Genomic DNA, 21,306 nt, shown 5'->3' on the forward strand with positions numbered 1-21,306 from the left:
GAAGCCTAGAAAAGCTACTTACAGACTATTGGACTTTCCCCAAAGGGGGAAACAATAATTGGGGCAAGCATCGGCAGTGCATTATTTATGTTGTGTTTAGCTAATCATGTTGGTGCTGAATAAAAGACAAATGGGTGAACCAGTAGGCAGTTTGAGTGCACTTCCATTTGCAGATTGTTACCACAGAGTTGCTACGGAAATTTCTTGAACCTGTCCCCTCCTTTGCCTCCTCTCCTTCGTAGGGATTGTAGCCTTCACCTTGATTCACCTTCCAGTTTCAGTCTTCGAGGCTGTTGATATTTTTGTGGTTATGGTCTAATCCATATTTGTAGGGCTGGAGCAGGATGCTTATTTGAAATCAGTTCAATAATTATGTAACTGCTTTGCATTCATTTCATCTAGCTATGTGCTTCAACCACCTGCTTGCTTTCTAAATGCCAGTACCAATTAAATTTAAATCTGCCTTTCCACTATATTCACTTCCTGTTCCACCTTGTTATTCTAAGTGGAGGTGTCTTTACTTTAATTTAGTTAAGTCTTCCAGTTTAACTCAAACTGTAATTCACTTTATTCTACACTTTTGGATGTCTTCTCTTGAGGTTAGGCCAGTTAAGCTTAGTTAACATCAGTCCATCCATTTTTTGCATGACTTTAACTCTTACCTCTCTACCCAGTTCTTGTAGTTGGGGATGTCTTTAGCGTACAGCAGCTTATTTGAAGGTGAGTCCTTCCCTAGTTTGTGTTCTGATGTTGAACAGGAGTCCATGAAGGTCTGGGCCACCACAGACAGACAGGCATCTGTGATGCTGTTCTTATGGATGTCGAACACAAATTGGGGATTCTTGATTACATTCACCCAGAACCGCAGCGGCAGACTGGCAAGAAGAAATGGAAAAGATAAAATAATTTTATTTAAACTGACACATGGCTTGCTCTCTTTGTTGTATAGCTGCACACTTCTCTCAAAGAATTTTCATGCAGAGGTTAAACAGGCACAGACGTCCATAACTGGAGGCGTCACATGTCCACCTCCCAATGAGCCATACTTTCTTCATCTAAGGTCAATAATATCATAGAAATCAGAAGTATTTCCTAATAGGAAGATTTTTTTGACAAATAAGAATATACATCATTTTAAAAAGATGTAAAGATGTAATAAAAAGCAGGGATATGCCAATCCACCAACAAGAATTTTTTGACCCATAAAAATGTGCTATATACTACCTTTTTTTGTGAGATGCTATAAAAGCATAGAGTCTTTTCATATTATATAATCAATTATCAGTAGGTACATCAGTGTTAAGTAATGTACTTTATATGGAAAGAAGTGTGCCACCTTCTTACATTTGATGTCATGCATACCCAGGCCACTGATGTAGTACAACCAGTGGTGACATCATCTGCCACCAAAGACCAGGCATCCTACTTTTCACCATTAGAGGTCAGCCTTCACACAAATTTGGGTTTAGGGTTTAGTTAGTCTTTAATTCTATGTGCATGTCATTTCATACGTACATCCAGGACTCTGGTGGACCTTGTGATTGCTGCTTCTAAAAAGATTATGAGAACACTGGCATTCTGACGTACTGAAATGCCTATAGTGCTTTGCACCAGCTGGACATTCAGTGATGCTTGACCTCTTTGTCTCTTACCAGTTGCTCTTCCAGGTATGTCGTACATCGTAGTCATTGATGGAGTGTTTGTCGGCCTGTTCGTCCAGGAAGTCGAACATGTACTTGATGGCGAGCGGCAGGGCGCTGCCTCGGTGGGCCGTGCTGAAGATGGTCTCGAACAGGTCGTCCACGAACTTCTGTAACGTACCCTGGAGGATGAGAGGAGGGAGACAGAGAGAGAACGAGGATTAACCCTACAGGGTGAGGGACTGCATGGAATCATATTTGTTGTTGTTTTATTTATTACATATTTTAACTTATTGGTTTTTAGGTTATTATTATCTATCTATTATTCACTGGTCCTGGGAGACACTTTTCGTTCTTCCATGTTTTTTAACGTGTTTGAATGACTTTAAAAATATCTGAATATGAATATGAATATGCATATTTTCCTTACTGAGATTGTTTTCCCTGCACACGCTAACTGTCAGTATGGAGATGTGGGTTTGAATCCCACTTCGGACAAGCACTTTATTGGCGGCTTCCTTATGATTCCCTATAACATTTTCCAGCACCTTGCACAACTCACTTTGACTGCTGGTGTTTTATTTTCCTTTCACTGATATTGAAGATTTTCATGGTCTTCTATGTGCTGAGTGGGTGTCATGTCACCAGGCCTGCAAAATTCATTTGAATGCGTACGGTTTCATAAATACCCGCCGATAAGCAAGCTGAATATATTATTGAAATTGTGTTTAGGAGATGGGGCGGAAATCTTATGAGATTGCCATGGAAATCGTAGAGTAGAGCAGCGGAGAATCACAATAAACACAGTTTCAGAGTGTAACGTGATGGAACGGTGTGCCATTTCCAGTCCCCTTTTATCCCAAGCACCTGGAAGTACCATAAGTGCATACATTTTTAGCATGAATGACCCCGTTGGGAATCATTGTGATAAGCCTGGCGGTGTGATTGCTATGCTCTCTCCACTGAGCTCTGCAGAATCACAAACAGGAACCCAAAGCCCTTGGTTTCGAACCGGGCTCTCTACCAATCGCAACACCTCAACATAATTGCATCAAATGTTGCTAAATTAATTTCCCTAGCAACACATTTGTTTCTTGACTTCCCCATCTGGCAGAATGTATTGCAGGGGAAAATGTTTTGGGATCGGACGCAGTCAGCCGTAGCAAAATTGAACAGGAACGAATTCTGCCCCGATCCTGGATCAAAATGCTGAGATCTGCATAGCCTGGAAGGCCGGGCGGGCAGATAGAGAGACAGACAGCGACGGCAAGACAAGCACAAGATGAGGTTCTGAATTGCATTTGCCTCTCTGTATTTTCATCATGCATGGCCAAATCTTCGATCCCTCGACAAATTACCTGTCTCCTGACACCCCTGTCTCTCTCTTTTTCTCTGCGCCACAAGCCCACCTTATATTCATCTGTATTTTTTTTTTTTTTTATTATTACCAGTGGAAATTGAACAGCCGGGATGCTTGTAACTGACGCCCATTTCTATATTTCCCTAGCCCTGTTACAATTAGGAAAGAGAGGATGAACCGAGAGGCACTGGAGGAGAGAAGGGGGGGCAGTAGGGAGGGATTCGTGTTTTGGCAGGTTCCCAAAAGAGGGAATTGGCTGTATGTATGAGTTTGTGTGTATGTGTGTGTGTGTGTGTCAGTCTGTGTGCTGTGCTTCTCTTTGCCTTAGCTGCTAACAGTCTGGCAAGAGTCATCATTAGTATGGCTTTAAATGGAGAGTTTTAGTGTCCCATGATGGTCGAAACGCTGTTTCAGAGGCTTGGCAAGAATAAAATTCTGGCAGAAATGCTCGTGTCTTGTAAACATCTGGCTGACTCCTCACTTTTGTAGCGAGCAGCCTGGTCAGGTAGATCTCCGAGACCATCTTGCTGCCTCGGTCGCCCTCCCTCTGATCCGAGTGGTCGTGGTTCTTCACCAGATGCCACAGTTTGGTTCCGCTCTCCAGGTCGGGGGTGATCATGGGAGTCCTGGATCGCAGGCTGTCTGGACTGCTGGCTGTCCTCAGCATACTCTCTGTAAACCAGATACACAAGACTCACACATAAGTATCAGGAGACCTACTGAAGAAATTGTGAAAAAAAAAAAAAAAATGGTTGGAATTAAGTTAGTACACCCCACGGTAGCACCTCCTTTTGGGTAACTTCAAAAACTAAGCCAAAGTTTTGAGGCTTCCATGTACATGAGCTTTCTGAACGCCCAAACTTAGACTCTCCTGATTGAACTATCACTCCAAATAGGTAACTTGACCTGCAGCACAATAATCGCCCGTAACTCGGTGTATCCCTTTAACTTCTCTCTCTCCTTCACACTATCGCCCTCCCTCCTTCTCTATCATCTCTGCCTGTTTCATTATTCATGGTGTGAGTGTCAAACTTGATTAGAGCAAAGCAGGGAGATGCCTATCTATGCCTGTTCCGGTTAGGATGGATGGGTGTGGTGGTGGCGAGGGTGATGAGGAGGAGAGGGAGGAAAGGCAGAGAAGGAGGAAGAGAGGCGAGACACAGAGGAGGGAGATGCCTATCAGCTGCTGTTGCTGTATGAAATGGGAGAGGAGAGGAGAAGAGGGGAGAGGAGAGGAGGAATCAAATGGAAAGGGGAGGAAAAGATAGGAGAGGACGGGATGGGAGAGAAGAATGAAATGAGAGGGAAGGAAGAAGAATTTGGGGAGAGGTTTGGTGAACCAGTGTGTGTGGTCAAATTAGGAGGAGTGGGGAGACGACATGAAAGGGGGGAGGAAAGGAGAGGCAGAGGAGGGCAGAGGAGTGATGCGGAGGCAACGCTAAATGGATCGAGAGACAAAAAGGTTAGGAGAGAGGGCCAAAATGGAGACTAATGGGTGAGTGCTGGACAGAAAAGTGGAAGAGGCTGAGTGTTCACTGGTGGTGCCAGCGGCGTGAGAGGGGCTCTGGCTCCAAACCCATCACACTTACCCAACACACACACCGTGACCGCGCACCGGCTGGCTTGCTGAGAGCAACTCTAACTGATATATGGATGAGTTTATTTGATTTCAAGAAAAACGGTGACATGATGACATGGGTTTTTAGCCGCTCGTGACGACTAATATAAATAAACAGCTTTCTAGTTCTTCTCTACGCTGGTCTACAAACAGTGCAGGTGCTCTTGGATAGGATTAGTGTGTTAAAGGACAGGTTCACTATTTTTGAATTTAATCCCTTTGAAAGCTGAGAAAATTCACTTGACTGCTTTCAGTTACCCCACAAATAAAATAAAATAAAATAAAGAAAAAAGGAAAAAAAGTTCAAAATTACAAGAAAATGACAACAAAATTATCAAGAAAAAGTAGTTATTACAAGAAAACTATTAATAGTTAATATAAGGTAGGTAGGTAGATACTTTATTCATCCCGCAGGAAATTCACATTTTTTTCAGCAGTATCCACAGATTACAGATTAAGTAAATTAAAAAAAATAGAAATAAAGAATAAGATCTAAGTATAACAGACATACAGAATAACCTAAGTACAACTCAGTGTGCAAAAAGCAATGTCCAACAACAACAACAACAAAAAAAAAAAAAATTACATATAATATTACATATAAAAATTACATATAAAAACTACAGGAAAATTACCATGAACTAACAAAAATTTTGAAAAGTTCTACAAAAAAAAAAAAAAGAAAAGAAAAGAAAACCGTTAGAACTGTGAAAAAACATTACAAAGTGAAAAATGTTCAAAATCAAAGTCCAGGGCTTTTTGATGTTGGGCACAACTTGGCACAGACATGCATCCTGTAGAGGAGAGTGATGCCTGTGATAAAAACAGCCACCCATACGCCCTTCTTGTCCTGACCTCTGCTGAGTGAAATAGTGGTGAAATTAGATTATGCCCCATTTTCCTGGGCATCACCACCACTCTAACCAGTGGCTGGGAAGAGCAAAAAGCAAAAAGCTCTCACTAGGCTTCTATTTCCAGGGAGCACACACATCACCAGAGTGTCACCTCAGCACACCAGAGGGTGGGCCAGAATTTATTTATATTCATTTATTTACGAATCTATTTATTTTAACTACAGAGTAATTCATCTTCTAAATAGACAGTCTTTGCCAATGAAGTATACCGTATTGATGCCGGGGCGTTCTCAATCTATCTCTGTCTGCCAAAGACCCTCTCTCTCTGTCTTTCTGTCCCTCTTTCTCCTCTTCTCTGTCTGTCAGCTAGGAATCAAGGTGTCCAGTTTAATGCCTGTCATTTACAGACTGGTTGGAAATGGCCGTGGAATAGCCTTGGCTTGGGCTGATAGCTCCGGATAAAAAGGATTGCTATTCACAGAGAGAGGGAGAGAGAGAGAGAGAGAGAAAGAGAGCGAGAGAGAGAGAGAGGGGATAGAGGCCAATCATGTCTGCCATAAACAAAGGCAAACAGAGATTGAGAGAGTGAATGAGAGGCGAGAGAGAGAGAGAGAGAGAGAGAGAGAGATGGAGGAAGGTTGGGGAACTGTGACAGAATGATAAAAAGAGGAGCAGAAGGTTCAAGAGGAGGGAGAGCAGAGAGGAGGAAGACGCCGTACCGTATCTGCTGAGGCTCTTGGTGAAAGTGGAGGAGTTGGAGATGTTATAGGCAGAGTTCTGCTTTGGCACCAAGGCGATCACTGAGCCGTCTGTCACCTACACACACACACACACACACACACAAACAAACACACACAAACAAACACACCAAAACACTGTTGACATTCTGGCATCCTGTAACACTACCAGTGGTCTGTTAAAGGTCAAATTAAAAGTTAACAATGTATGAAGCCATCGAAGGTCACCTTTACTTTTGAAGGTGAAGAGTAGTTTGTGTGTGTGTGTGTGTGTGTGTGTGTGTGTGTGTGTGTGAGAGAGAGTACCTGGTAGTGAGCCAGTGTGTTGAGTCTCTTCCAGTCATTATCTATCTTAGTGGTGACGTCTTCATCCTGCAGAATGATTCTGGCCATCCGACCTTGACGCCATTCTTCAGAAAATGGAGAAGAGAGGGTTACAGTGATGTGGACAGTTACAAATGTGTGTGTGTGTCTGTGAGTGTGTGTGTGTGTGTTTGTTACTGCATGTGTGCTGTAAAAATTATCCACTGTGAAAAGGAAATTTTGTCTAATGTTGAATCATTGTTGTTTTCATAGCAAAAAAAATTGTCAGTGGCAAGGAAAATTTCACTTGTTTTCAATACAAATACACATTTTTTTTTAAAATCAAGCGATATATTTTCTTCAGCTTTCTCAAGATACTGTCACTTCTATGAACAACTGCATTGGAAACAAGTGTTATATAGTTGTCCCTCGCTATAACGCGGTTCACCTTTCGCGGCCTCGCAGTTTCGCGGATTTTTTTTTTGTGCAATTTTGCATGCTTTTTTTTTTTTTTTTACTGGACTTATTTTTCTACGAAGGTTTGAACTTTGAGAGTGTTTAAACAAGAGAGAAAAGTGAGAAAATGTTAATGCCTGTCTGAGAAAAGTGTATAAAGTGTGTAGTGAGGGGTTTTACAGCCTTAAAACATCTAGAATAATTGTAAAAAATAAAGCTGACTACTTCGCGGATTTCGCCTATTGCGGGTTATTTTTAGAACGTAACTCCCGCGATTAACGAGGGACCACTGTAACCCTACTGACATAAAAAAAAACAACTTTTTTTAAGGAAAACAAATGTTAAGATAATACCAATAACAGAATAAACCACCAGGTTAGATTAGCATTGTTTGCCTGTAATACACAGGGCTGTGCATGAGGTTTGTTGGGACTGTGTGCATCCTTGACTTCTTCATGTACGTCCGTCTTACCCAGGTCCATATCTGAAGCCTTGGGCCTCTGTGAGTAGGGGCTGCCCTTGTACACGGCATCGAGCAGCTTCTCTTTGACCTGGGTGATGGTGTCGCAGTTCAGACACTTGACCGTCACCTCCGGGGCGTTCTCGTTCTCCGGGTTTACACAGTGCAAAGTCTGATGGGAGCAAGAGAGAAGAAGGAGAGGGAAGAAAACAGCAGGAAAGAGAGGGAGCGAGGTATGAGCAGAGGTAGTGCTGTGGAAGGATGCCGGCGCTCAGGAATGTAAGCCATTCAGAGTGGTGAAATATACCCGATAGCATTTTCACCCCTTGTTAACTTGGAGCAGCTTTCTCCCTCAGCTCGGTTTATTTGGGCATTTGACAGCTGTCGCACTTGGGCGCAGACCTTGCTCAGAGTGAGGTTTCTAAATACGTCACCAAACCGACCCTGAAGCGCCGTGTTTGGACTGAGAATACGACAAGAGCGGGGCGCTGGTTGGGTCTGATTGCTGTCAGATCGTGTTCTCACTGCAAATGCAGCTGATGATGATGTTCCGCGTTAATCTGACCCCGAAGAAAGTCCTTTCCCGCAGCAAATTTCTGACCAATTCAATAAACGTTGGTCCCCGTGTTAGTGTAGCTAATCAATTAAAGCTGACTGGAAGCAAAGCTGCGTGTTAATGCGCAAGAGGAGCGGCCAGTCCACTGATTCAGGCGAAAGCAGGCGGACTAGAGGTTTGAAAAAGGGCCCGAGGCGCACGGTAACTTCACTGACCAGCGTCTTGTAGTCGATCTGCTGCCTGATGAGCTTGTCTTCGCTGAGGGAGTAGCGGGCCTCTCCGGTGATGGCGTCTATGGGTCCCTTCTCCATCTGCTGCTTCATGGCACAGTAAAGCATGAACAGAGGCTCCCCGGCACACTCCTGATGAGGGGTGAGGGGTGGGAGAAGGCAGAATGAAACACTTTTACATAGGATTCACAGCACACATATGCATAAACAAGGAGACACTGTAAAGGTAGGAAGCTGCAATATTTTATATAATAAATCAATTTTAGTCAAGGCGAGGATTAACACTTCAAGGAACAAAATGAACTCTCAGAGACTTCAAACTTTTTTCACGTCAGTACTCCATCACCATAATGATGTCGTCCCCACTAGTTTTCCTAAAAGCAGCAGCACTGTTGTGTTTTGATGACCCGAAACTAGGTGGAGTGAATCAGTCCCTCCATCGGAAAATAGTCCCCTCATCAGTTCTGTGCTTTATGTATGATGACGATTTTGTTCGCCACAGACGCAGAACATTATAAGGTGGATGTTTCAACCTGAAATTCAAATTTACAAATTGAGGGGCTTTGATTAAATGTTGTGAAATCTTCAGTACCCCTGCACAGTCTGCACAATGGCTTGTTGCACTGCAGTAAATTCAGAATCACTGGTATGATACTTTAACATCATTACAACTAAAACTTTAATGAAGTTGATGTCACAGATTGTACCTGCAGACTCAGAGTAACATCTATTATAGCAGGCGTTTGCCACCGGGTTCATTTGAACTAGTTATGAGTCACACTATGCACATCATTATTTTCCGAGGCAAGAAGTGCCGAGAAGTTGATCTCTAATCAAATAAACTTTACTGCATCGGAGTTATGAATGTGTGGCTGCCCTCTCCTCCTTCTGATGTCATCCAACAAGAAAGCACCTCACTAATCCAGGTGTGCCTTCTTCTCTCTGACCCCAACGTTAACAGGCTTCCCTTCCAACAATCACCACGACTGCCGATTTCACTTATTAGCGCCCTTTCAGCCAGAGAGGGGCAACGAATCAGTGAAATCAGCCGCTGTGCTGATTAGTCGGACGAAAAGGCTGCAGACTCTCGAGCCTCGTGAACGCGGTTGACAAACATTCCGGCAGAGCCTCTTTAAGTGACCTCAAAAGTCTCGCTGTCTTCTGAGAAGCACAGATAGAAGAAATAACATCTTCAAAGGTTCCTGGATGACTCAGCAGGTGAGGCTGCGTGCTTTCGCGTGACGTGACAGGCTCAAGTCCGGCTCCTGACCTTTTCTCCCAGTCTCCTCCGCCCTCTCTCCATTTTCCATTGCCTTGCGGAGCAGAACAAACCATGAACCGGTCTAAAAACAGGCACTTTGGGTGTGAGTCACACTGTAGTTACACTGCTCATTTCTGTGTGACTTTTTTTTTTTATCTAATTATGCCTTCAAGTGACACTGCACTATAGAAACGGTCAGGCTCTTGGTGTGACCAGATTTCAGCATAATCCTAGCGCATGAAAGCGATGTAAAGTGATCCAAAACAGATTCCAGCCTCCAGCCACAGGAGATGCCGGGAAGCGGTGGCACACAGCGAGGAAACTTATCCCAAAATCCCATCTTTGGAATCAGATCCCCAAAATCGCATTGAGGTGACAAGTGTAACCGATGGCTGTATTAACTTTAAGTATCTTTTCAAAAATTCAAGGGCAGACAGCGGTGTTACGTAAATCTCCCCCCCTTCCTCTTCCTCTCCGTCTCTGTAAGGTAGAGGACAGACTAGACACTGACAACTGAGTTACATAAATCTTCTTTCTCTCCCTCCCTCCCTCCCCCCTTCTATCTTTGAAACAGTGTGACCAGACACTTTTGTTATAAAAACGTTTCCTGCTCTCCCCCTCCATCAAACACACTTGCAAATCAATAGTGTCATTAGCCGTAACTCGGGCCCAAGGAAAACACTCACCACGAGGGGTGAGAGAGGACGAATCACCGCCGATACTCATCCTGACGAGAACTTAATGATCGACCGCACAGTGCTTAGGGAGATGCGTCAGACTGTATCTGAGTGTGTGTGTGTGTGTGTGTGTGTGTGTGTGTGTAGGAGATGTATGGCATCCAGTGGAGGACAGGGGAAAGTGCCACATTTATCCGTCTCTCCTACAAGCACCAAGTCACTCCCTCACTCTCAGCCTCCCTCTCTCTCTCACTGCACGACGCTTTCATTTCCACTGTCCTCACCGACACACACTTTCTCCCCTTTTCTCTTCATCTCTCCCTCTTTTTTCCTGGAACACTAACGACACACAAACACAATCTCCCAATGGCAAGGCTTTCAGGGATTGATTTTAAATTTAACTTGTTACATGGAGTCGGCGAAAGCCATATTTCATGCCGTCTGACCGCGTGTTGCTATGTCATGACAGCGAATGCTTTTCCATCACTACTGAATGGCCTAAGTTTACTTTAACCAAACTTTCGCTAAAATAAAAATGCGTTTGAGATACGAAGGAAAACTGATCGAATCCTGAGGTTTCCATACACCCGAGATAAGCCATGATCACTTGCATTAAAAATACCTACGGAACAAGCGCCAGGTCGAGAAATAAACTGTGTAATGACAGCAAAGCGCACACACTGAATTATGCTTTAATCACCTTAATTCCTGGAACAGACAATGTTTTGATCCACACGGATCTTCGTCAGGTCAAAAAACATCTGTTTGTTCCTCGGAGAAAAGGTGATTGGAGCATCATGAAAAATATGAAAAATACTTAGATAGATAGATAGATAGATAGATAGATAGATACACTGCAAAAAGTCAAAATCTTACCAAGATTATTTGTCTTATTTCAAGTAAAAATGTCTTATTTATAGTCAAAATATCTCATTACACTTAAAATAAGACATGATCACCTCAGAAATTACTTGTCTTTAGACAATTTTCACCTGTTCTTTCAACTTCTTTCAAGTGAAAATTTACTTGAAACAAGTGAAAATTAGCTTGAAACAGGAAACAAATTTTGCCAATGGAACAAGCAAATTTTTACTTGTGACACAAGTGAACAAGTAAAAATTTGCTTGTTCCATTGGCAAAATTTGTAATTTCTGAGGTGATCATGTCTTATTTTAAGTGTAATGAGATATTTTGACTAGAAATAAGACATTTTTACTTGAAATAAGACAAATAATCTTGGTAAGATTTTGACTTTTTGCAGTGTAGATACTTTATTCATCCCGAAGGAAATTCACATTACAACTGAAACTTAGCCAACAAACATTTAATCACATGGTATGCATTTTGAGGTTAGATGATATCACAAAATACGTGAAATATAAATATATTTTGAGAATTTGCTGGTATGTTGCAAACTTATGAATTCCTAAGAAGTGGATCAGTGTTTAATGTCCTGATGTGGTTTGAAAAAAATGTCTGAATATTATACCACCTGAGAGGGTTTCATATTTAAGTTAACATACACTGGAGCGATTGTCATAAAACTGGAAGCATCTCTTAGACAGCAAAGGAAATCACGCATGCATGAAGGTATCAATTATGAATGATCAATTACGAAATGTGAAATTCAAGTAAAAGATCCCGAGTAAGCGCATAAAGCATGCCGTCTTGGAAAATGTATCAGGGCACCCACATCTGAATGGTTGGTTTACATCTGAATCACAGACTGTGTCATCAGATTAATACATTTTTGCACAGCAATAACATATTTATTTTAAGTAGGCCTTTGCAACACATGATTGCTTTCCATGAGTATGTGTGTGTGTGTGTGTGTGTGTGTGTGTGATGTGTGAGGTAATCCTTTCTGATGCTTACATTGGTTTCGAATGGAGTTTTGTCCATGTGAATGTCCGTCTTTAGGTGGATGGGGGATGAATTTCTGTTTGGAAATATTTCCAGTTTGGGTTTGTTTTTCTCTTTCTTAGCCGGCTAATCTCTGTCTTTCTATCAGTCCACCCTCCCAGCTGTCTGTCAACCCTGATCCTCCTCTCCATGTCCTCTCTGTCCTCTTTACCACTTTATCTCTGCAACGCTGAGCGTCCATGTACCCTGCTCCTGACACACTAATGTTCCCAATGTTCTGGACCCAACCACAAAAACAACATCTGATAAACTCGTGCTAAACAATACGTGACCGGGAGATACACAGAGCATTGAGATGTTTGCTTTTCTCCCGCTCTCTTATCGCAACCAAAGTTCTTCCCCTGTAACCCCTCACTCCCCGACTCAACCCTCCTCCTTTTCCTCTCTTCTTTCCCCCACTGCTCATTTTCAGGTCGCCCCCCTTTTCGCCTCCATTCTCCTCTCTCCACGGCCCCTAACCCCCGCCTTAAACCTCCCCCCTGCCCGCCCACCCAGCCACCCATCCTTCCCTCTCTAGCTGCCATATGCTGGAAGAATCTCGTTAGCATCTGGACCAATTAGGCGGACAGCTGCTAACGAGACAGAACAAGCGCGCATCCGACTGTCACGCCGGCTTTCGCCTTCACCGCTCGGCCACCGCGCGCTTGTCTGCGAAATCCGCCTTAATTCCACATCCCGGCTTCATTAGGGCCCTGCTAATTGTACGGTGACATTTACATCCGAGGCGTGTGACGCTGGCTCGCACCCAGAAGGGTTACTGTATAGAGACCGCAGCAGCGGAGTAACGGCAATTCCTAGATCGGCAATTACAAGCAAGCTAAAATCTTGCAAAGGTCAGAGGGTCTGGCGTTCTTGTAATAAAACAATCATGTGAGAGCGAGGGAGAGAATTACAATAAGTGCTGTGGAGCAAGAGGGAGAAGGGATTTTTGGTAGTGCTTTCCTTGACATGCACTGTAATACATTACAAGTACATCATGAACCGGTAATGAAATCATCAGATAATTATATCACGGCATCAGTTATACAGCTGCCCTATAAAAAATTCACCTCTCTGTATTTTTTTTTTTTTTTTTTTTCAGTATCGTGAATAGAATAATGAGGCATTCACTCATCGTGGTTTCAAGGCTCTGATGATGCTCTTCAGTGCCTTATGTGGACCACCTCAAGCATTTTCTGGTGATTAAACGTGGCCGAGATTTCACGCTGAGTTTTGTTTACATTCAAAAGTGTCTAACCAAAGCGCCTGAACGCCGAATCAACGCGCTGAGTCCAACCTCAGAAGACGGTTTGAAAGTTTTGTTCACACGGTGGTGTGTGATATGCATGCTGGAGGAACATGTCACGTGCACAAAGCGGGAGCGTGGTTTTTAAAGTGGCACCAGCTACCTTGGGTATCTTTTAATTAGGGTGCGGGGTAGAGAGTGGAAATCATTCAGCGGGGAGAATTTGAGCCGAGAAGAAAGATAAAGGAGAGACTCAGACTCTAATGATCTGACTGGGCCGGCTCGCTTTAAACAGAGGAGCGGGACGGGAAACAAGCATCAGTGCGGGATCTGATGAAGGGAGGGGGTGAGCGGATGAGGGGAAAAAAAGGAGAGCGTGTGCGACATCACGCCCGGCGAGGTGAATAACCGCAGGGCCAGAGAGGAGACTGACAGTGAAATAATGACAACAGAAACTCCACAGATGAAAAGAAAGATCAGAGGAAGGGAAGATGTGAGTTAAAAGAGCAAAATAAAGATCAGTGCAGAGGACGTGTCGGCTACAAGAGTGAAATTACGGTAGCGGAGAGGATGTGTGAACTAAAGAAGAAAAAAGGGACATTAAAACAGCGGAGAGGAGACGTTTCCTGCCTGGAGATTTTGATGAACTGTTTATTTATGTAGGACAGACGCAGCACAGAAAGCATAAATGTTTTTATCCCTAACATAATTCATAACAATGTTTGGGACCGTTAGTCATACCAGAGCTCTCTGAAATATGTTAATAGTTATCTTTTTTGAAAAGGTTTAACCCCTTGCACTATTTTCCCTTGACTTTTCCTAAAAGTAGCTTTAAAATTCATGCGCTGAGCCTATAATACACTCAGACTGAGTGAAATATTGAAATAGAAGTTGCCATTGTGTTTTTGGCTGCAGCATTCCATCAAATAAAACATATCTAGATGTCTTGTGCGTCATTTTATACACATTTCCCTGAAGTTCAGCAAGACATATTTGGTATCTTTGGAAAGCTTGGGATCTTAACTGCAATTTCTAATAATGCTCTGTGGGTCTGAGCAAAACTCAGCCGTGCAGTGATGTGAAACCCACCTGGAGAGGCTGCAGAGGCAAAGAGGTAAAACTCCAAATGCTCAATTCCAAGAGTCAAATGACTAAATTCTTCAACATTGTGTCTGTTCAATGCACCGGCATGGAAAAAAACGTTAATTAATTAAATTCAAGAGGTTATCCACTGATCATACCTTGCTGTTGGCCTTACCTTGAGGAACTTATATAAGAGGAATGTAAACCAGTTGGTCAGCATCTTCTCAGCAACGGACTCCGTTCTGAAAGAAAGACGGAGGGAAAAAACTGTGACGGCACCGAACAGCTTTCAGCCTCACAGCGGCTGCCGGCAGAAAGAGGGAACATGAGTGGCAGAACTTTCCACACGATGTTTACTTAACACTTCTTAATCCATCAATTGTATTGATTCAGAAACGTGAACGATTTGCATGCGACTTCAAGTCAAATCCAGTCCTGAGTCAGTGTGTCGCGTTATCGAGTCTTTCAGTAATTGTCACGGATGCCATGCTGTGACTTTGCCACGGGGCGCAAAGTTCTCCAAACCGACGGGGGGGGGGAAACAAACCCCACTTAATTTGCCAGGCAAACACCCACGACTTTCATCAGAAACGAGACAATATGCAAAATTCGTGTACATTCTCTTGTTAATCACCAACCTGCAGCCTAACAGAAGACCCCTGAAGATCCCCCCGTAACCACGACTAATTAACACCAAATAACAAACTGTGCTTCTGCTAATGGAGCGCAGATACTGTCAGCTTCCCCTCTTCCTTCCCACTCTTCCTCTGGTATTCTGTCTATCTTTTATCTGCTGCCACCCAGAATTAAAAAGCGAGAGAAGGTGGGTGGCAGAGAGGAATCTTACCGTGCTTAACTGATAACTTTGGTTTGGCTTCTGGTTCGTTTGTTGTTTTCTTCCCTGTATTGGCTGAGGGAAGGCGCAGATATCGCTTGTATCCCCGGCTTGGACTCTATTCCTCCCAAAGCTTATTTGACTAAATCAACCATTTGTTAAAAAGCCCCGCCGCGCTAACGCATATCTGTCATCCTGTCTGCCCGTGCGGCCCACTCGACCGTGTGTCCGCCTGCCAGTGATTCGGTGCTCCTCACCTCCTGAGCAGCAGTTTGGGATGGTTTTTGCTTTCCAGGTTTTTGTCGATTAAGTCGGACAGCAGCTGTTTTAGGACTCCGGTGGCGTACTCCATCTCCCCCTGCAGGGCCGTCATAATCAGAGACGCCACATTGCCTCGGTCCCGCATGGAGAACGACCTGGATGGACATGGTTAACAATATCTAGCGTTATTATTGTTTCAGTATTAATGCATGCCGTCCAACACTGTTGGTAACAACCTGATGAATGCACAACAGTGACACGCAGCCGTTAGATAAAAATATAAATACGCTGACAGAACATAAAACTCAAAGCCTACTTGCAGGTTTTTGTTTGGTTAAATGCTGTACAAAGACTGCATTACTATTTTCAGCGATTATGAATATTATCACTGAATTATTATAGATTAAAACAAACAAAAAAAAAACAAGCTTTACTGAACACTTGTATTCTTTCCATCCTCATAAAATGTTTTTTTTTCTGATATAAATAAGCCTCCTGCCACAGTGCTTTAAAGAATTGTAAGTTTTTTCCCCCTTTCTTTTCCCTTTTCTTGCATTGTGCCTGAAAATGCTGTTTTAGCTGCTCTGAAGTCAGCTTGAAATACAGCCTTTCATGGCTTATTGCTAAAAGTAAACACATGATAAAAAAAAATAAATTAATAAGTGGTAACACTAATGCAATACCCAATATAAGACAATATGGCCTTTTTTTTCCAGGGAAAAACTCATTACCAGGATTTCAAGAGCATATCTGTATGGTTTATTCCTGCAAAGCATAAAGCCGGGTCCACCAAAACACCTTGGCTAACCTTCAGTGGCAGTTTGTGCCCGTGCATGCTGTCGCTCACGTGTGGTGGCTTCAGTCTGCATCTCAAACTGAGGTGGTCTCCTAAATCTGCCACTGAATGATGACTTGACCGGCATTATTTTGTAGGTAAATGCAGAAAAATGGCCAAAAAAATGAGTAATACCACACACTGGCTTTTACTTTCATGCTACTGATTACACCATAAGGATAGGAACAGTTTCTAAAATGGTGATAAAATATTGCAAAGCAGACACCTCTGTGCCTCCAGGGTTCGTATAAAGGTCAACAGGAAGTGCCTCTTGGTCAGCAGCTGGCCAAACAGCGTCAGGGCCTTCTCCACATTCGCCTGGACCTGAGAGAAGACAGAGACAGGAAAATTACAACCGAGACAAATGGTAGGGACTAGAAGATGGTAGGTGTGAGACACGTCTTTGGACTCTGTCTAAAAATATTCCGCTGCGAGCGAGACTGATTGACAGTGAGGGAAGGTCGGCCGCAAACTGCCCAGCGGCGCGGCTGTGTGCTGCTCTCTGTGCAAGGACCTCTGGGCCTCGGAGACTGCCTGTAAATTCATTCAGTCATTCAACCTTTAATTTCCTTGAAAAAATCACGGAGGTTGTCCTCATTTACAATCATAGAGACAACAAGCAAAGCAAGGAACAAATTAAATGATCAAAAACTAAACATGCAACCACATATCACTTATCATTCAACTGATGAAAATGAAATAGATGTAAATAATAATAATAATAAAAAAACAAGCCTCATAACAAAACTAGAGGACGGAAGATCAATGCAGTCAAATCAGTGATGTCTAAATTTATTTAAATAAATTTCAGCTCAATTCAATTCAGTATAATAATCGTTAAAATAAGAGTGAAGACAGAAACATGCAGCAATAATAGTTATTTATGATTTGCAATGCTAACAAGTGATATTTTAAAGATCTTTTACTTATCATATATTAGTGGTGTGACAGAAAATAGGGTTGGACTGGAAAAATGGAGAAAACTCTCACATTTCAGACACATTTCCATGTGGTAGAATTTGACAGCCTGATCAGAGAGTAATTGGCTCATTTTAAAAGTAAATAAATGTGATGTTAAATAAATGAATAAATAAAAGTGCCAGTCTGTGAATGTGATTAAAATCATCAAAGCTGGCAGCCATGCTGTGATGTTGAGCTGACCATGTGCTACAGGCTAGCCAGCTAACAAGCTGACATTATCTCAGCACCAAATCAATCCAATGTATTGATCAAAAACAGCAGAAATATTAACAGTCAGCTGTTTCTGAGGACGAGGAGCTGAGCACCTCCAACATGGCCGCCCTCTTTCAGTGATGCTTCCGTAAAGTCACCAGGAAGTCTGAGGAACTTTCCTGAAATGTTTCATGATCGGGGGAGGCGGCACGGCGAAGGACAGCGACGATGACGGACGGAGAGGTGGGAGAAAAGGGAAAAAAAACATGGGGTGTAGCATATGTGTGTGTGTGTGTGTGTGTGTGTGTGAGGGTGGGTGACAGAGGTGCGCCCTGCTTGTTCCGCTAGCTGGCACCTGTCACTACTCATCAACAACAGACGAAACCCCCTGAAGACACACCCACTCTGTCTCTCTCTCTGCTCTGATTCCCTCGCTATCTCTCCCTCGTGCTTTTCTTTTCCTTTGTCGCACATCATTGGCGTTCGCCTGTTTTAATTTCTCCTCCTGCATCTCTTTGTCTCTCTCTGGCACACACACACACAACACACACACACACAGACACACACTCTTCACCTCTCTCTCCACGATCGTCCATTTCTACCACTGTAACATCTATTCTTTCTCTCCTCCTACATGCCATAATAAAGTGTCTGGGCCTCTCTGTACTGCTAAATGAGATTCTCTGGCCTCCGGGGTGTATGCTGAATGTGTGTGTGTATGTGTGTGTGTGTGTGTGTGTGTGTGTGTGTGTGTGAGAGAGAGAGAGAGAGAGCGATGGAGAGACATAGACTGTGTGCACATGTATACAAGGCTGTGTATGATTGCTGTGTATGTTACACTGATTTTTACACGGGGGAAAGAAAAAGAGAAGGAGGGCAAGTCAGAGCAAGTGTCTTTGTAAGTGTGTACGTGCACGAGTGTGTACAGTATGTGTGTGTCTAGCTGCGGTGTGTAGGGTGGCTGGCTGGCTTAGGGGAGAGAGCAGTTACACAGAGCAATAAAGCTAGGAGCGCTAGGTTTACACAGGCCATTGGATTACAGCAGCAAGCCCTAGGGGAAATACAGAGGGAAGAGGAAGGAAGTCTAGACAGAACTATAAAATATGGAAGCACCCTTTACCTCTCTGCCTCGCCAGCACACCACTTTAAAGGGCCGATTTTGACTTTTCGGAAGTTTGGCCCGTTGGTCGCCTTCCAAGAACGAAGCACTTAAATCATCGGTAGTCATCAGCAAACAGCTTTATGCTAAAAGCTGGAAAATGAGACCCAAAGCCTGGGCAAAAGAAGACTTTCAGAGGGAAGAGGCCTGGCGTTCGCATGATACTTTGTTTGCACAGAAAGCGAGCGAGGGTTGTTGTCATGCAACTGATGGACGCTGCTCACATTTAGATTTTGTTTGGACAAATGATGACCCTAAACGCCGTGGAATAAAATAAATAGCACCAATTTTGGACGACTAAAAGGTTTGTCTTCAAGCTTTTGGATGATGCTAAATGTCCGTAACCACATCCTCTACGTTAAAGCCACAGAAATTGAAATGGCTGTGATCAACATTGTATAGGGAATTCCAGTATTGCCGGTGAACCTACCGGCAGCCATCTTTAAGCCAACTGATCACCTTTATTGACACCATGACAAAACAAGCACCTGGTAGGGCTGAGGGTGGATCTCTCTCTCTCTCTCTCTCATTGAGGGGGTAAATTAATTAAAATCACTGACATGCTGCTATTTTTTTTTTTTTTTTTAATGATTGGAGGCTAATTTGTGTCTCAGGCTAACATTACAATTAGCTAATTAGATGTTGTCAGCTAATCTTAATTAACTGTAGTGTTGATGGGAAAGTTATTGAAAAAACATTAAGGCGAAGCCACTAAGAACCTAACAGGGTCAACTACTCTGAAAACCGAGTTTTGCTTTGTTTATAATTTGAATCAAAATTGACAGCCACAAGGTTATTTTCAGAGTTCTTCCATTTATTTTCTTATGAAAAGAGAACATGTTTCTGTTTCGCTGTGCATCACACTTAAGTTATTTGAGCCAACCTAAACCAGAGCTAAACAAACTCCTCTGCTGAGGCGGTGCCTTGCAGGGAAACCACCCGGAAACACTCGGAGCTGCTGGGAATAAGGACATGCCGGCTCTACCTGATTCAGTTCCTATGGCTGAAGCATTAGTATGCACACAGGACCAAGAAATCTACAAGACACAAAATCCTCCAGTCACATATTGATTAAAGGAGAGGTGTAATTCACCCATTTTCAAGAAAAAAAAGATTCTGGACGCTCCAAATGCTAACTGTTAGCCTCCTGCCACTGAGCTGGACTTCCCCCCAGCTAAGATTCTTAAAAATAACAGTTAGGAGGGAAATGAAATATATCACATTTTTCAAAATAGGTGACCTATCCCTTTAGGATGACTAAAGCTCCCCAAAAAGCTGGTCTTAGGGTTACCCTAACCCTATCCTTTAAGAGGGTCTGTCCTGTGCATGACTAAGTACTCCACAATAACAGCTCTCAAAGCCAGCAAAATGAGGAACAGTTTCATTTCACAATAATTCAGAAGGAATACATCAATTACACCTATTATAATGGTAAGTTTCCCACTTTCCACTATTATCTCCCTGGGTACAGCAGAGACAGTTATGCAATTCAAGGCTAAATCAGCAACAACAAAAATCTTCCCGTATGAGGATCCCCTGGGACAAAATCTCATTAAATGAGCGTGTGTGGCCTGCAAAGCTGATGCTGATTGTAGGTTATTTTGTACTTTTAAAGGACAAAGTTCCTGCATCATTTTCATTCACAGTTTTCAGGGGTTATTTTAAAACAAAACAATACAAAAACTGACATCTCTGCTGATGGCTTTTTACATTGTGCACTATTTGGTGGTTACAAGTGCTATGAAAAAGGCCCTGACTTCACATGACAGGAATCATCAAGCATCTGGGCAAAGAGGAAATGGTAAAGAACACGACAGGTAAACTATGACAAGTAAATGATCCCCAAGTTAAACAAAAATCAGTCAAATACATTAATCATATTTCATTAAGAAGCCTTGTCCGCACACCAGCTTGATTACATTTCAATGATTTATGTTAACTGTTCTGCAAATGAAAAGGTGGATTTAAAAAATGACTGATTTTGTGCAGATAATATTTTGTGTTCTTTTACGTTTTGCATGATGAGTAGTTCAGCCCAAGGGCTGTGAAGCATTTTTCACAAGGTTAGTCATGTTTCTGTATGGCACTCACAATGTCCTCTTCCTATATCCTGGGGCAGTTGTGTTTGAATATTAACTGCTGTCCCCTTTAACCAGAAACAAGAGAGGATGAGTCCTTGAGAATGAATCAGAAAAGGCAGTGGCTTCGAGAGCACCCAGAGGGCTTTTCTAGGAGCATAAGTCCACTTTCTGGTTCAAAACGATTAAATGAAGCTGTAAAAGGTCAAACAAATTATTCGTTCATTCCAAAAAGTCAGTCCTCGATGCAAAGGCAGTGGAGCAGCACCAGTTTCAACATCTAGCGACAGCTGATTACTAACTTGGCTCTGTGGTTTCTAGCGCAGGTAGAGTGTAGCTCATGTTAACGTGATATTGATTCCAAGGCCTCAGCGGTATCACATGTGAGTTCATAAACCTGGGTGTCCATTCCCATTAAGTTGCACTGGCTAGGTGGCGGTACATTTTACAGCATCATACTGGCTTAATTAGTATCTTAAAGAGTGATGCATAATACAAGGAGCAAATCTCTTTTGTTTCTCCATCTCTGCTGCAATCTTTTCTTCATCTTTTCTTCTGTGTTAGGCATTGTTTCCTTTCTTT

General features: G+C 42.9%; 1 protein-coding gene across 1 annotated transcript in view; it reads right to left on the reverse strand.

Annotated features, from left to right (window-relative positions):
- LOC115362048 (plexin-A1-like) overlaps positions 1-21,306 on the reverse strand; it is an 87,328-nt gene that overhangs the window by 8,368 nt on the left and 57,654 nt on the right. Inside the window, exons 12-21 of the mRNA XM_030055817.1 lie at positions 16,541-16,638; positions 15,476-15,634; positions 14,559-14,625; positions 8,200-8,346; positions 7,441-7,600; positions 6,516-6,619; positions 6,192-6,288; positions 3,482-3,672; positions 1,653-1,822; positions 663-875 (exon numbers count right to left, since the gene is read on the reverse strand). Of these exons, the coding sequence (XP_029911677.1) occupies positions 663-875; positions 1,653-1,822; positions 3,482-3,672; positions 6,192-6,288; positions 6,516-6,619; positions 7,441-7,600; positions 8,200-8,346; positions 14,559-14,625; positions 15,476-15,634; positions 16,541-16,638 (1,406 nt within the window). The remainder of the gene's footprint in view (positions 1-662; positions 876-1,652; positions 1,823-3,481; positions 3,673-6,191; positions 6,289-6,515; positions 6,620-7,440; positions 7,601-8,199; positions 8,347-14,558; positions 14,626-15,475; positions 15,635-16,540; positions 16,639-21,306) is intronic.

This window comes from Myripristis murdjan, chromosome 7 (assembly GCF_902150065.1).
Source record: "Myripristis murdjan chromosome 7, fMyrMur1.1, whole genome shotgun sequence".
Lineage (NCBI taxonomy): Eukaryota > Metazoa > Chordata > Actinopteri > Holocentriformes > Holocentridae > Myripristis > Myripristis murdjan.